This window comes from Mastomys coucha, unplaced genomic scaffold (assembly GCF_008632895.1).
Source record: "Mastomys coucha isolate ucsf_1 unplaced genomic scaffold, UCSF_Mcou_1 pScaffold5, whole genome shotgun sequence".
Taxonomy (NCBI): domain Eukaryota; kingdom Metazoa; phylum Chordata; class Mammalia; order Rodentia; family Muridae; genus Mastomys; species Mastomys coucha.
Window position 1 is genome coordinate 96863774 of NW_022196911.1, and position 15320 is coordinate 96879093.

At 45.9% G+C, this 15320-nt stretch overlaps 1 protein-coding gene across 1 annotated transcript in view; it reads right to left on the reverse strand.

Annotated features, from left to right (window-relative positions):
- Positions 1-15320, reverse strand: part of Stat5b (signal transducer and activator of transcription 5B) — a 70042-nt gene that overhangs the window by 18378 nt on the left and 36344 nt on the right. Inside the window, exons 2-6 of the mRNA XM_031354067.1 lie at positions 9994-10131; positions 6370-6526; positions 3803-3892; positions 2776-2950; positions 3-76 (exon numbers count right to left, since the gene is read on the reverse strand). Of these exons, the coding sequence (XP_031209927.1) occupies positions 3-76; positions 2776-2950; positions 3803-3892; positions 6370-6526; positions 9994-10121 (624 nt within the window). The 5' untranslated portion in view covers positions 10122-10131. The remainder of the gene's footprint in view (positions 1-2; positions 77-2775; positions 2951-3802; positions 3893-6369; positions 6527-9993; positions 10132-15320) is intronic.

Genomic DNA, 15320 nt, shown 5'->3' on the forward strand with positions numbered 1-15320 from the left:
ACTTGCTTCTGCTGGAGGGCAGTCTCCCTGCTCATGCGCTCCTGGGGGTTCAGCTGGGCCAGCTGGGCGAACTGAGCTGGGGGAAGGGACAGGACATCCACCACCATCATTTCTTGTGTCCAGTGAGAAGTCTGAAGGGTCACCCATTCTCGGGTCAGATACCCCATCAACAGTAAGTCAGGGTTCCAGCTAGCAATGGGTGTCCCATGCTGAAGGGGCTCTCTCAGAAGGCAGATCCAGGTTCTCCTAGGTTGGGAGCAGGTGTTTGTTGGGGAAGCAACTGCTTAGTAGTCCCTGACTCCCCACTGCCCACACGGAGGCCATCCTGCCCTCACCACAGGGCATCAGGTTTGAAGTTAGACTGTGTGCTGCAAGCAGTCCTATGGTTCATCAGCTGGTCGAACTTGGGTCAATCCCTGTCTTTCCCAATGCTTCAGTCTCCTATCTGTCAAGGGAGAATCTTGACAGCAGCTCAGGTGGCTGCTCTGGAGACTAACACTCCTGTCTCTCTGTGTATGCTGGGGATCAAACCAGGACTCGTTGCATGCTAGGCAAGCACTCCCCCAACTGAGCTACATCTTCGGTTTTCTTTTGGTACCTTTCCATACGTATGGACAAACCCCAAAGACACAAGCAGGACACAGAGTCATATAAAGAGTCCTCATCGGCTCTGCTCCATCAAGTATATTCAGGCTTGAACTACCTGTCCATCACCACTGCCTGCAAACCTTCCTTGTTCCTTGCTCCATGCCCAGAAAAAGACTGGAGTACTGGCATTATTGTTTCCCCAGTGGCTCTTGAGTAGCCCAGCATCCTTACTTTGGTCTTGCCAAGAATTTGTGCATACTGGCATGTCTCATTGGAGTTCATGGCTGGCCTCTGAGAACCATGTCACACTGACCTTGTCCTTGCCCCAGGGACACACAAGCTGGGACAGACAAAAGCAACATTAAGACAGCCAGGATAAGCCCGCAACTATAATTTATGCTGGCCTCAGGGTACAGAGCTAATAGACATAGTTCTTTCTCTATGATTTATAATCTGGGAAGCCTGGGAGTCAGTAAATATTGTCAACATAGCAATGCGCCGTGCTTTACACACATGACCTGAGAAGACGCAGGCCATGCCTATGGGGGTGTGGGGACAGACGTCTTCTGAGATTCTTATTTTTTTAAAAAAACTGGTTTTAGATTTATTTCTTGTGTGTGAGTGTTTTGCATATGTGCATGTCTGTGTGCCATGTGCATGCCTGATGCCCATAGAGGTCAGAAGAGGGCACTGGGTTCCTTGGAAGTGGAGTTACAGAGGGTTTTGAGCCGCCAAGTAGATTCTGAGAATCAAACCCAAGTCCTATGCCAGTGCTCTTAGTCACTTGAACCCCGGCTCCAGCCCCCTCTGAGAGTCCGAGGCTTGCATGCATGCACGGAGAAGAAAGTGTAGGGTTAAGAGGGAGCAGCAGAGGCTCCACAACTCTTGGAAGAATTCTCAAATTCTGTGTGTCTTAGAACAAAGGCTAAGGTACACTGTCCATAAGGCATACAGGGTCACAGGGAAGTCCTAAATAACCACATACAACTCAATGCCAAGTACCACAGATAGAGATCCTTCATTGCTGGGGATGGAGGCCAGGGTCTCACACGTTAGGAGAGCATTCTACCACTGAGCCTCACCTGAGCTCCTATATGTGATGTGCTTCCCACCTATCACTTCAGCAAGGCTGCATTCATAAAGTGTGCACACTAGGCCAGACAGTGTTGGTGCACGCCTTTGATACCAGCACTCAGGGGACAGAGGCAAGGGGAATCTCTGAGTTCGAGACTAGTCTGGTCTACAAAGTGAGTCCCAGGACACCCAGGGCTATTACACAGAGAAACCCTGTCTAAAACAAACAAACAGACAAACAAATGATTATTCTGAAAATGTTTACTCTATACAATTATATTATGCCCTCTATAAGCTATTTATTAAACTATGAATGCTTTCTTGTTTGTCTTTCGAGACAGGGTTTCTCTGTGTAATTTCCCTAGCTGTCCTGGAACTTTCTTTGTAGTCCAGGCTGTTCTCAAACTCCCAGAGAGTCAGTTACCTTCCTCTGCATCCCAAATGCTAGGATTAAAGATGTGTGTCACCATGCCTGGCAAAGATTTTTTTACTTATGCATATGGGTGTTTTGTCTGCATGTATGCACACCGTAGAGGGCATTGGCCTCTATGGGACCACAGTTACAGATGGTTGTGAGCTGCCATGTGGGTGCTGGGACTTGAACTCAGGGCTTCTGGAAGAGCAGGCAGTGCTTTTCACTGCTGAGCCATCTCTCCAGCCATGAACACCTTAAACCTCAAAAGGGAACATCTTCTACAGCTACCTCAAACTTCACGAGAACAGGAAACCTGAGTGAGACCCTACTCTCTCCCTGTCAGGTACCATGTTCTCTCCCTAAGCTACTCAGATCCTTTGTTTGTTTGTTTGTTTTTTTGAGACAGGGTTTCTCTATATAGCCCTGGCTGTCCTGGAACTCACTCCGTAGGCCAGGCTGGCCTCGAACTCAGAAATCCACCTGCCTCTGCCTCCCAAGTGCTGGGATTAAAGGCGTGCGCCACCACTTCAGTGTGAATGGTTCCATTCTGCCTCAAAGGCAAGGCAAGACTCAGGGTGGAACCAGGTTCTCTTCTGCTTCCTCCGAGTTTGCCCCTAGACTTTACTCCCAGCCCCGGCGCGTCCAGGGTCCCACCTACAAGATGTTCACAGCACCCTGGATCCTGTTCCAGGCCTCACCTTGGATCCTCAGGCTCTCCTGATACTGGATGATGAAGTACTCTTGGGTTTGCTGCAGCTTCTTCAGCTCGTTCTCCGTGTCCTGGGTGATCAGGCGCAGCTCCTCAAATGTTTGGTTGATCTGAAGGTGCTTCTGGGACATGGCATCAGCAAGACTTCCAGCTGGAGAGCTTCCCTGGGGACAGATGGGGAGATCCAGGGTGGGAGGGTGTCTTAATCCTAGGTGAAGCTGAGACCCCAAAAATTAAATTTGAGGTCAGAAGAAATCACAAAATGTCACATGTGAGAATTGGGGTAGAATGGAAAGAGTGTGGAGACTGGTGACCCGACAGGCTTCCTTCATGGTAAAAACCTGTTTCAGCTCTGGCCTCCACAAGGTGTCCTACAGAGGATGTGCCCAATTCTTTGAGAAACTAGAACTTCCCATGCCCTGGAGGTCACTTGGGTCTTTCTCCTGATGATTATAACCCTGATTCCATATCCATTCATTGACCCAATACCACGACTGTGACTTCGTTGGGGACACACTGGGAATGATACATGATCTGTATCTATCTCAAGGCAGTCTAGTGATGAAGTCATTTGCTTCTACCCGTTTGTTTCTACCGTGGAAGAAGCCACACCCCGAAGGCTTCTGAAGGCGTCTGAAGCCCCTCAGAGGAGGGGGAGGCATGCACAAGGCCCCTGTGCGTCTGGCTGTTTAAGTGACTAGGTTTGACCCACACTCTTCAGCAGCTGGCCCAGACAGCGTGAAGAAGTTTCTACTAAGTAATCTCCCCTGACTGTGAGCATGCTTCAACACAAAAAATGATTTGCTTGGGGTTAAATTATTTTGCACATGTTCACCTTGCTTTGTGGTTGTAGCCTCACTTAAGTTATAAAGCTAAGATCAGCTCCCTAAAGAGATACTAGTGCATGTTGGGTCATGTCAGCAAAGTAAGGTTCAAAGGGAAATGGACCAAGAAGGGATCCCCAGCTCCTCTACCACACCCATGGGCACCTCTACCACACCCATGGGCACACTCACGTTGTTGGCCTCGCGGACCAGCCTCTGTTCATTGTACAGAATGTGCCGGATACAGCGAACCAGCTCCATGGGGCAGCGGTCGTACGTGTTCTGAAAGAGGACAACAGCAGACATCACTTTGCTCCACTCTGTTGTAGGCTAGCCAAACTCAGGGCAGGGAGCACTCGTGACAGAGATGCGGTAACAGTGGAGTCATGGGCAGTGCTATTCCCACATGCGGGCAGGAGCGAGAGAAAGACATTATAACAATGCAGTTACAGTTAGAAGGTAAGGCTGTTTTGCTTTCTGAATCTTAATGCCAAAAGCACTTCGGCAACATTCTTGGAAATGGGTAAGTCTTTAAAAGGCCACAGCAGACAAGACATAAGACTCTGAGATTTCCTGTCAGTTAGAATTACTGTCACAGGGAAGGAAGAAGATGGGCATCTTCTTTATCTGGATGGGGCATCCTAGAAGGACAATGCTATTTAGAGTTTGAGATCAGCTTAGACAACATGGTGAGACCCTATCTCATACTGTTCTTACAGAAGACCAGAGTTCAATTCCCAGCAACCACATCAAGCAGTTCACAACCATCCGTAACTCCAGCTCCAGGGGGTATGATGCCCTCTTCTGGCCCCTGAGGGCACTACACTCATGTGCACATACTCACATACCCACACCCAACTTTAAAAATAAAACGTAAACAATATTAAAAGTAAGGAAATAAGTGATTATTTTAAAATGTTAATGTCAAAGCCAAAATAAGGTTGCAAAATGGATGTTTTTAGGTTAAAGAACAGGGAAAGGTGGACAGGCTAGGTGGGACAAGACGGTTGCTTAAAGTTCAAGACTAGCATGGGCTACAATGCTATGGAGGCCCTATCTTAAAAACAGAGACAAGTGACAAAATTGAAACCAGACCAGATAAAACACTAAAGAGATAAGACAACTAGATATCGTATGCGGCCTTGGACTGGACCCTGGACTAGAGGGGGGGAAATACCCTACAGGACACTTGTCAGTTGACAAATGGGCAATAGAGACAGAATATTAAGTAAAAGTTTGTGTGAATGTTAAAAACACTAAACTTGATAACTGTATTGTGACCCTGTCAGGGAGATTCATGTTCTTAGAACATACACGCCGAGATACTCAGGGGAGAGATGGAATGCATATAACTTACTCTCAACTAAAAATAGTGTGGTGTGTGTGTGTGTGTGTGTGTGTGTGTGTGTGTGTGCGCACGTGTATGTGAGTGTGTATGTGTAAGTGTGTGTACGTGTGTTGTATGAGTATGTGTGTATGTGTATATGTATGTATGTATACATGTGTACGTGAAGGTGTTTGTGTGTGTAGGGAAAGGGAGAGAGGAATGTGAGAGAGAGGTGATAATGTAAATGAACCTGAGGAGTGTGTGTAGGGAAAGGGAGAGAGGAATGTGAGGGAGAGAGAGGTGATAATGTAAATGAACCTGAGGAGTGTGTGTAGGGAAAGGGAGAGAGGAATGTGAGAGAGAGGTGATAATGTAAGTGAACCTGAGGATATGTAGGGAGCTTATTGCACCATCGCTGCAACTTTCTGGAAATTCAAAAATATTTTGAAATAAGAAGTGGAAAGAGAGAGTCAAAGTCATGGCCGCTCGGGAGTGGCGCTCGGGAGTGGCGCCCATCTACAGCCCGCACTGGTGGTGGAGTGGAACTGATGCTGAGGATTCCCAGTTTGTGGCCAATCTGACCTAACTAGCGAAGCTTTTCATTTCTTTTTAGTAAAGATTATTTTCTATTTTTATTTTTGTGTCTGCATTTGTGGGTCTGCTTGTCACTTGTGTGGGGATGCCTGCAGAGGCCGGAAGAGGGCTCCAAGCCCCTGGAGCTGGAGTTACAAGTGACTGTGAGTCTCCTGATGTGGGTGCTGAAAACTGAACCCAGTTTCACAATAGCAGTGTGCTGGCTGGTTCTGTGTCGACCTGACACAAGCTGGAGTCGTCAGAGGAGGGCCCCTCAATGGAGAAAAATGCCTTCTTACGATAGGACTGGGCTGTAGGCAAGCCTGTTAGGGCACTTTGTTAGAGATTGATATGGGAGGGCTCGGCTCATTGTGGGTGGGGCCATCCCTGGGCTGGTGGTTCTGGGAGCTATGAGAAAGTAGGTTGAACAAGCCGAGGGGACAAGCCAGTAAGCAGCACTCCTCCACAGCCTTTGCATCAGCTCCTGCCTCCAGGTTCCTGCTTTGTTTGGGTTCCCGTCTCGACTTCCCCCAATGACAAACAGTGATATGGAAGTGTAAGCCAAATAAAACCAACTCTCTTCTCCTCAATTCACTTTTGGCCATAGCGTTATCACAGCAAATAGTAACCCTAAGACAAGCAGGAAGCACTTAGCCACAGAACCAACTCTCCAGCCCCATGGTGAGACTCTTGTCTCAAAGAAGGTAACAGCCACAACCACAAAGCCAATCAGAACCATGCGCATGGAACACACCTTTCTACAACGCTGGGTTAAAGAGCGGAACACGTGTCTACAGAAAATTCAACGAAGAAATCCTCAGAGGGACAGGGCCCAAGTATGGCCAGCATTTGCACCCACCTGGAGCTGAGTGGCATAGTGCCCCAGCTTGATCTTCAGCAAAAACCCATCTTCCCCCACCTGGTGTTCTGCCTTCTTCTGCAGCTCCTGCACCAGGCCCTCCAGGAGCTGGGTGGCCTTAATGTTCTCCTGTGGATTATCAAGATCTATTGAGTCCCTAGGGGAAAAAAATTACACAATCTGTATACATACATGCACAGAAGCCTGTACACATGCAGCCTTTACATTACTACATTTGTTTTGTGGATGCTGGAACTATAGGTGTGAGCCAACATGTGAGTCTGAAACATGATTTCTTCTATAATTCACGCAATAAGAAACACTCCGGTCTAGGTTGGCTAAATGTCTACAGTGCCTAACTCTAATCATCTTAGCTGAACTTTACATTTCTTTCTCTAAAGAACCTCTTCCCCCGCCCCCCTTTTACTGACTGACTCTGGTATAAACCCACCCTCTCCTAGGAACGAAGGGGAAAGATTTCTTTATGCACTCTGAAGGGAATAATGGGTCTTCAAACTTCCAGTTTATGCTCATATCTCCAGGGTATATGGGACACAAGGTCAAGTCAGTTCTGCCTGTCCTTTTCAACCATGACTGCTTCCAGGCCCCTAGTCGCTGCGCTTCCGAAGGAACCCTGGAAGGGAGGGAGGCATCAGGACAGAAGGTGCCTACAAATATTTACACCCAGGAGAATTGTCTGTCATCACTGCAGGTATGGGGCTTGGAATGAGCTTCACTGGCTCATCCAGTGAAGGCAAGAAGAGGGCGAGAAGCCAGTCCACAGACCTCATGCCACTTGGAGCTATTCGGCTGGTGATAGGCGTTAGGTCTACTTCCTCCTTATCTTCTTTCTTTTGCCCTTTTAAAATTTTTGTCTACCAAGTTAGGCAACAATTGCTGCTGGGCAATACTTAAGTGACTTAGTATGCTGACAAACCAAACAGCTGTCAGGCTGAAATAATATCTAATTACTGCTGACCAGGTCCACAGCCAGGGAAGAGAGCCAGTGGCAGCTAAAAGACAGCCACCCACACATCCCTGCAGTTAGCAAGTGGCTGGTGGCAAAAAGCCAGGCAGAGGCGAACCAGAGACCACCCGACCTGTGTCTGGAAAGGGCAGTGGCAAAGCCAATTTTCTGAAGTGTATACTGTATGTGTTGAATAACATATGTATTAAGTGGAAGGCTAGGAGGGCCGAAGGCACAGCCTTGCTCCTCTGTTCTGACTGGGAGCCCACCATTGAGAGGATCCAGTCTTTGAACAGAACTCAGCAGTCCAGTTTTCAATTTGAACTCAACCATTGCTTATGATGAGAGACTTCATGATAGCTTCAATACGACGAAGAACTGGAAACTCTTCGTTGATATCTTTATTTCTTCATGGGAAAAAAAAATCTACCTGAAGACCCAGGTTTTCCTTAATATCTACCCCAATTTTCCAAAGCTTATTCAATAAGTAGACTACTTGGGAGATCTGCTAGATGAAAGCCCATTCGCCTAGGCCTGTCGTATGTTCCTAGGCTTAAGTAATTCTCCTGCCTCAGCATCCCGAGTAGCTGGAATTACAGGCATGCGCTATTGTGCTCAAACAAATGAAAACCGGCTTTTGTTCTCTCTTTTGTGGTATGGAGCCAGGTCTGCTGAGCCGGCTGGACGAATGCTCCACCACTGATCGGCATTCTTATCTCTAGCCTCTAAGTGAGATTTTTATACCAACAGAGACTTCCTATTAATGTTTTCTGAAATTCCCCAAATCATTAAAACAGAAAGAAAAGGGAAAGGAAAAGGACTGGCCTAGCCGAGGTGTGTTTGATGTTCTCATATTTAGCCAGTTTTTCCCCCTCTTAATTATATGAAGCGGGGATTAAATTGCCTTCCTTCAGCAAGCTTGTTTCTGAACAGAGGCACGCTAACAAGCTGTAGCAATTACGGTAAGGCAGCATCTCCAGTGGGATGGACAGCCATCTCCCAGCAGCACCAGGGCTGGCTCTCCAAAGAGGAGCCCACCACCCTGGTCAAAGCCTGGCTAGTCTGATGAACTTGTCACACTCACTGACAGACTGAGACCAGCGGGCAAGCTCCCTGCCCTGAGCACTGCCGGCCACCATTGACGGCTGGTGAGGATATGGCAGGACTGAGAAAGCAGCCGCTCAGTGGTACAGCTGTCTTGTTCGCTGGAAGCTTTGCCCTAGCACTGCATGGTAAGATGCATTGCTACTGGACTGCGTTATACTGATTGGACAATTTTAAAGCTCGAGTATATAATTCATAATAAAGATACAAATGTTGGCTAAGTCAACACTGAAATGTAATCAGTATTTAAAAAGGAAAAAAAAAACCCATTTAGTGTGTGTCTGTGTGTGTCTCAGCATGGATCCACAGAGAGCAGTGTGGAGGTTACAGAACAACTTTCGGTCTACCGTATGGGTCTGACATTGAAATTAAGGAGATCAGAGTTGGTGGTTAGTTTTTTTACTCACTGAGTCATCTTGCCTCATTAATATTTTAGAGTATTTTTGTTGTATATGTAAATACAAATTTAAATTATGAATGTTTCAAGCCAGGTGTAATGGTATAGGATTTTAATCCTAGCACTTGGGAAGCAGAGGGAGATGGATCTCTGTGAGTTCAAGGCTAGCCTGGTCTACAGAGTGAGTTCCAGGATATCCAGAGCTACATAGTATGAGACCCTGTCTCAGAAAAACGAAAAATAGAGAGCTATGGATGTTTTGATTATAAAATCAATATGTTAAATATCTGATTTATAAGATATAAATTTCAGCACATGAGAGACAAAGGCTGATCTTAAGTCTAAGACTAGTCTGGTCTATATAATGAATGCAGGGAACCCATAACTACATGGTGAAACTTTACCTTGGGAAAAAAAAAAAGCCAGGCATGGTTCTTGCCTTTAATCTCAGCACTTTTGTGTTCTAGGACAGCTAGGACCTACCTCAAAAAGTGAGAGACCTTGTCTCAAAAACAAACAAAATAAAACAAAGTAAGGCAAGCTCAGAGGCTGGAGAGAAGGCTGTGTGGTTAAGAGAGCTTCCTGCTCTTCCAGAGGACCCAGATCCCAACAGCCACACCAGGTGGCTCGCAACCACTTGAAATGCCAGCTCCAGCTTTTTTCTAGCCTCTGCAGATATGTGCCTTCATGTGTATGCATCCATATACAGACATACACATATATACATAATTTAAAAACAACAAAAATTAAAATTCCAAGAATTATTTCATCTCCCTGCATCTAAAAGAAGGCTGAACACCTTTTTGTGGATTACATGAAGATCTTCAGCTTTTCTTGGAGATAGGTCCTAAAGGCTGAATCCAGAGCCTTATGCCTATACTTTACTATTGAGCTACACAACCAGCCCAACATACACAGCTCCTCCTCCTCCTCCTCCTCCTCCTCCTCTTTAAAGACAGGGACAGGGTCTCACTCTGCAGTTCAGGCTGGCCTCAAACTTGCAACCCTCCTCAGCTAGGATCATGAAGGGTACAGGTGGGGACCACTAAGCCTAGGCTACTCACAACTTTTTAAAGTCTCAGTTATAACATTTTTCTCATCAAAGTTCAATATCCTGTGCTTCCCAAAAGATGATATAGAAGAGCTGTTCACCTACCAGGCTTGGCTTTCGATCCACTGCGATAAATAATGTCGCACCTCGATGGGGAAATGCTGGCCGTACAAGGCCTGCATCTGATGAAGGGCATCGCCCTGGAGCTGCTGAGCCTGTATCCACATAGCCATGGTTCACAACCTGTTAAACAAAGACCTTGATTTATTTGTTTGTTTGTTTCTTTCTTTGTTTCTAGTCCCCATCCCTTTCAAAGCCATCAGAGTAAACATGCACAGGGTTTAAAAGTGAATGCTTTCTCTCCTTTTGGTATGTGATGTGTGTACAGTGCACACATGCTGTGGTGAATGTGTAGAGGTCAGAGGATGATTTTGTGGAGCCATTTCTTTCCTTGCACCTTTACGTGGGTTCTAGGGATCAAACGCAGGTTGCCAGGTTGCTCAGTAACTGCCTTTACCCACTGAACCATCTCAGCTGCCCGGGATCAATATTCTCGAACTGACTTCGAGCTTTATCATGTTTTCAAAATGCAGACACTCAGCATGGCCGTGGGAAGGGGCCCAGATGGATCTATGAAGTGTTGACTATTGCAGCGCAAAAGGTAGAACCATAAAAACCAGCACCAGGGAAAGTGCGGCGAACAGCTTTACTATCCTAGACCCGGTCTTTGCATTTGCTCGAAACCACCATGGGTTTCGATAAGCATCGTTTCAACAGTCGTTGTGAATGACTGGCGGAGCGAACCAAACAATAATGTCAAATTTGGTATTTGGGCTTTGTGATATGGAAGATGCTAGTATTTGAACAGGATCTCAAAGACCGGTGAAACTCGACACAGACCGAAGCCTGCATGTTATCTTAGTGAGCTTAGCGGCCCTACTCTTACCCAGAGCAGAGGCTTATCTGACCAAGCTCCCCAATGTTTGCTCTCCTTTGGAGTTACTGCTATGGAATTTGCACGTACATACAGTTCAACACGGAAACAGGAGAACGACTAGGAGAAGAATGGGTAGGCTGTGTTACAAAGGTAAGCGGCGGGGCTTGTTTTCAGTAGAATTTGTTGTTCTCCTTTTAGAATGGAGACTGAACCTATAACTTGGGCCATGCTAGGCAAGAGCTCCAAAGCTGACCTGTATATATTCCAGGCTTCTCTCTTTCGGACTTTCTATTTGGAGACAGTGTCTCACTAAGCTGTCTAGGCTGACTGTGCACTCTCCCTGTAGCCCAGGCTGGCCCTAAACTTGTCATCTTTTTCTTGTATTTCATTTATTTGGTTTTTTTTTCTTTTTGTTATTGTTGTTGTTTTGTTTTTTGAGACAGGATTTCTCTTAGTAGTCCTGATCATCCTGGAACTCACTTTGTAGACCAGGTTGGCCTCAAACTCAGAGATCTGCCTGCTTCTGCCTCCTGAGTGCTGGAATTAAAGGCATGTGCCACTATGGCCCACTAATCTTGCTGTCTTCTAATTTAACCTAAGATTACAGGCTTGAGCCACTAGTCTCAGCAATAGTGAGGTTATTTTTCTTTTTTCTTTTTAATGGGATCTTGTGGTAAAGCCTTTAATTCCAGAACTCAGGACGCGAAGGCTGGATATCAAGAGTTCAAGCTCAGCTTGGGCTTCCTGTGACCCTTTCTTAAAGAAACAACATCAAAACCAAAACAAGCTGCAGCCACAAAAACACGCTTTAGAAAATGGTCTTTTGGAGGCTGGAGAGATGGCTCAGCAGTTAAGAGCACTGACTGCTCTTCCAGAGGTCCTGAGTTCATGGTGGCTCACAACCATCTGTCATGGGATCTGGCGTGTCTGAAAACAGCTACAGTGTTCTCAAATAAAAAGTAAAGGCTTTCTGAAACTACTAGGAATTTTTTCGGGCAGACCTGAGAATTTAGCACATTTGGCAGAGACCTGGGATTCCCCAGAGTGGAGAAACTTTGTTAATAGGAGGGAGACATGAAAACCAGACTTGCTCTAACCCTGCTTTTGGTAATACGGAACTGGGTATCTTGAATCCAATCTGAAAATGACTTAGCTACTGATTTGCACGATTCTCCTAAGGACTATGTTACAGCCATGGTCCAGTGCACTGGACCTGGGTTTTGTTGACTACCAGAGACTGCACATGTGTGCCAGGAAACAAAGATCTCTCTCTGTGAGCAGTGGCTGTCCGATCGAGTAACACTGAGCTATTTATGGGACAGGTCAGTCAGCCAGCAGTGAGGTGTGGGGTGGGTGCCGGTTACCTATTTTAGATGTGTGTGCTGCTATAAGATGGTTGAATGGGGTTTTCAGGCTCCAGAGCTGAGACAACAGTGAGATTTTCCAATACAGCAAAGTTCGGTGGGTGTGAGTTCACCAGAGGAACATTGGGACAGCAGAGCAATTCTGCTTCCTCGTCAAACATCTGGACGGCAACTGTTTAATATTTTAGTGAAGTCTCCAAGTCAGACAAGGTGGAAGGGTAAAGAGACTGGGAGTGGAGGAGACTGGTGATTTAAGTATGGTGATTTAAGTGGTGTTTAGGGAGCAGCCTTTCTTAGTTAAGAACAAGGACGGGGTGCTGGAGAGATGGCTTAGTGGTTAAGAGCACTGTTGCTCTTTAGGAGAATCTCTGTTTGTTTCCCAGCACTCGCTTGATGGCTCACAACCATCTGTCACTCCAGTTCTGGAAGATCTGATGCCCTCCTCTGGCCTGCAAGGGTACTGCATGCACATAGTGCACAAACACGTGCATATAGAACATTCATACACAGAAAACCAACATAAAGACATGAAAACAAACAAATGTAGACGGGGCTAGGAAGATGATTCAGCCAGTGTTTGTTTGCCTTGCAAGCATGAGGACCCAAGTTCAAATCCTAGCATCCATGTAAAAAGCCAGGCAGATTGATGGACACTTGTAATCTCAGAGCTGGGAGGTGGAGACAGGACCTAAGTGACCAATTCCAGGCAATTAGAAACTCTCAAAAGACAGCGAGGGAGGGAGCTGGGTATGGTGTCATGGTCACAAAGCAGAGGTAGGTGGCTGTTCATGAGTTTGAGGTCAGCCTGGTCTATATAGCAAGTTTCAGGCCCGCCAGGGCTACATAGTGAGGCTCTGTTTCAAAAATAAAATTAAAATGTGAATAGTTCAAGCCTTCATAAGTACGTATACACACACACACACACACACACACACACACACACACACACACACACGCGCGCGCGCGCGCGCACACACATGTGCATGCACACACACTCAGATCCACATATGCACACCCACATACCCAGCCCTAGGACAAGATGGAAGCAGGGCCTCACCGTAGCTTCCTTAGTGAAAATGTGAGTGATTCCAACAGACACCAAAACCTCTTGTGTCTGCAAATTTACCTGCTGAACTGACCCAAGAAAAAGAAGGAACATGGAGGGAGGTTCTGAGCCCTCTTCCCAATCCACTGGCATAAAATAGCACAGTGCTTCTCTCTTCCGCTCACCACCGTCTGGCACGCATCGTCTTTACTAAGGAAGGAAGGCTGTCCTAAACACACGGTGACTTTATGTACATAGGTGCCTGGCAGGTAAGCAGCACTAGTCTGTTGTTGTTGCTTAAAAAAAAAAAAAAACAAGGGTGAGCAATAGAAATTGAACATGTCCACTCTTTCTTTTTTTAAAGATATATATTTTTTCATATTATTTATTTAATATGTGTGGGTGTTTGCTTACATGTAGGTATGTGGAACCCATGTGTGCTGTGTTCATGGAGGCCAGAAGAGGGGGTCAGATCTCCTGGAACTGGAGTTACAGATGGTTGTGAGCTGCCATGTGGTTGCTGGGAATCCAACCCAGGTCCTCTGGAAGGGCAGCCAGTGCTCTTAACAGCCGAGCCACCTTTCTAGCCCCAAATTAATTCTTTTCAAAGTTACTAAGGAACACAACATCAGTAAACAAATGTTTGCTAAGTCCATAGTTCTCACCCTGCCTAATGATACAGCCCTTAAATACAATTCCTCATGCTGTGGTGACCCCCAACTAAAAAATTATTTCATTGCTACTTCACAACTGCAATTGTGCTGTTATGAACCGTAATGTAAACATCTGTGTTTTCCGATGGTCTCAATTGACCCTGTGAAAAGGTCATTCAACCCCCAAAAGGGTTGTGACCTACACAGGTAGAGAACTGATATGCTAAATGAACAAATATACGAATCTCTCACATATCCTGTTGGCCAAGCATATTTTGGGAGTTTATTATTGTTTTAAGAGAGAAATAGCTCAATGGGGTGGTATGCACCTGTTACCCCAGTACTTGGTAAACAGACCAAGGTTTAAGGCCAGCCTGGGCTTACAAGATGATTCCCCCCCCCCCCAAAAAAAAAATCAACTGCCTATGTTTGTTTTTTGAGACAAAAAGACCATCTCAGTAGTCCTGGCTGGTCTGCGACTTACCATGTAGACCAGCTAACCTTGAACTCACAAAAACCCACCCATCTTCACCTCCTGAGTGTTGGTAGTAAAGGTGTGCCCAGCTTCAAAAGATGTAAAAACACCATTGCAGAAACAGAAGAACTATACAGAGCTGCACAGGATAATGCAATGTGTGTTTTAGATTTTACATTTGTTCTTAGTTTTTATTAAAGAGTGGAATGCTGCAAGCTCTGAGAATTTGTCAGAATATTTTTAAATTTCCAATTTGAGCATGTCATGGTATTTTTTTTTTTTTAAATAGCACACACTACTTGAAGGGTAATAGCTGGTAAATACAAAGTGGTAATTGCCTTATTTTGATAAATGCAGCATAGTTTCACAACATAAAAATGCTTTAATAGAGATAGAAAATAGAGCTCCAGCGTGGATTTTGCTCACTACCAGTCAAGAGGAGAAGAAGGAATCTGAGCGCTCCCAGCACAAACGTGATAAATGTTGAGTGGCAGGTTTGACAATTAAGTCGATCTGGTCATCGCACACTATATGAGGGAGCATGCCCTTTACCAGATGTGAAAAGTTTGTGTCAGTTAAAATTTAAACACACACACACACACACACACACACACACACACCAGCTAGACACATAGACTTATGAAGGTTACCATGTACCCATTATAGCTCCTTGCCTCCACTTCCTAAATGCTAAATAATTTACTCCAGACAAAAACTGTTCCCACTCCTCATCAGTTTAAATGCACAAGACCTATGGTCTAGTTAGTGCTTTTCTCCCATGCCTGTCAGAACTCTCCACCCTCACCAGGAAACAATGTGCACACAGGTGTAAGCCAGAGCCCTGTCCCTGTACCTCCGTCTATCCAGCCACCAGCTGCTCCTCCACCCTCATGGAGGCAGCCTACCACGCGCATGCTCTCCTCTGCTTATTGACCTGGAAGCTCAGTTTTCAGTTCGT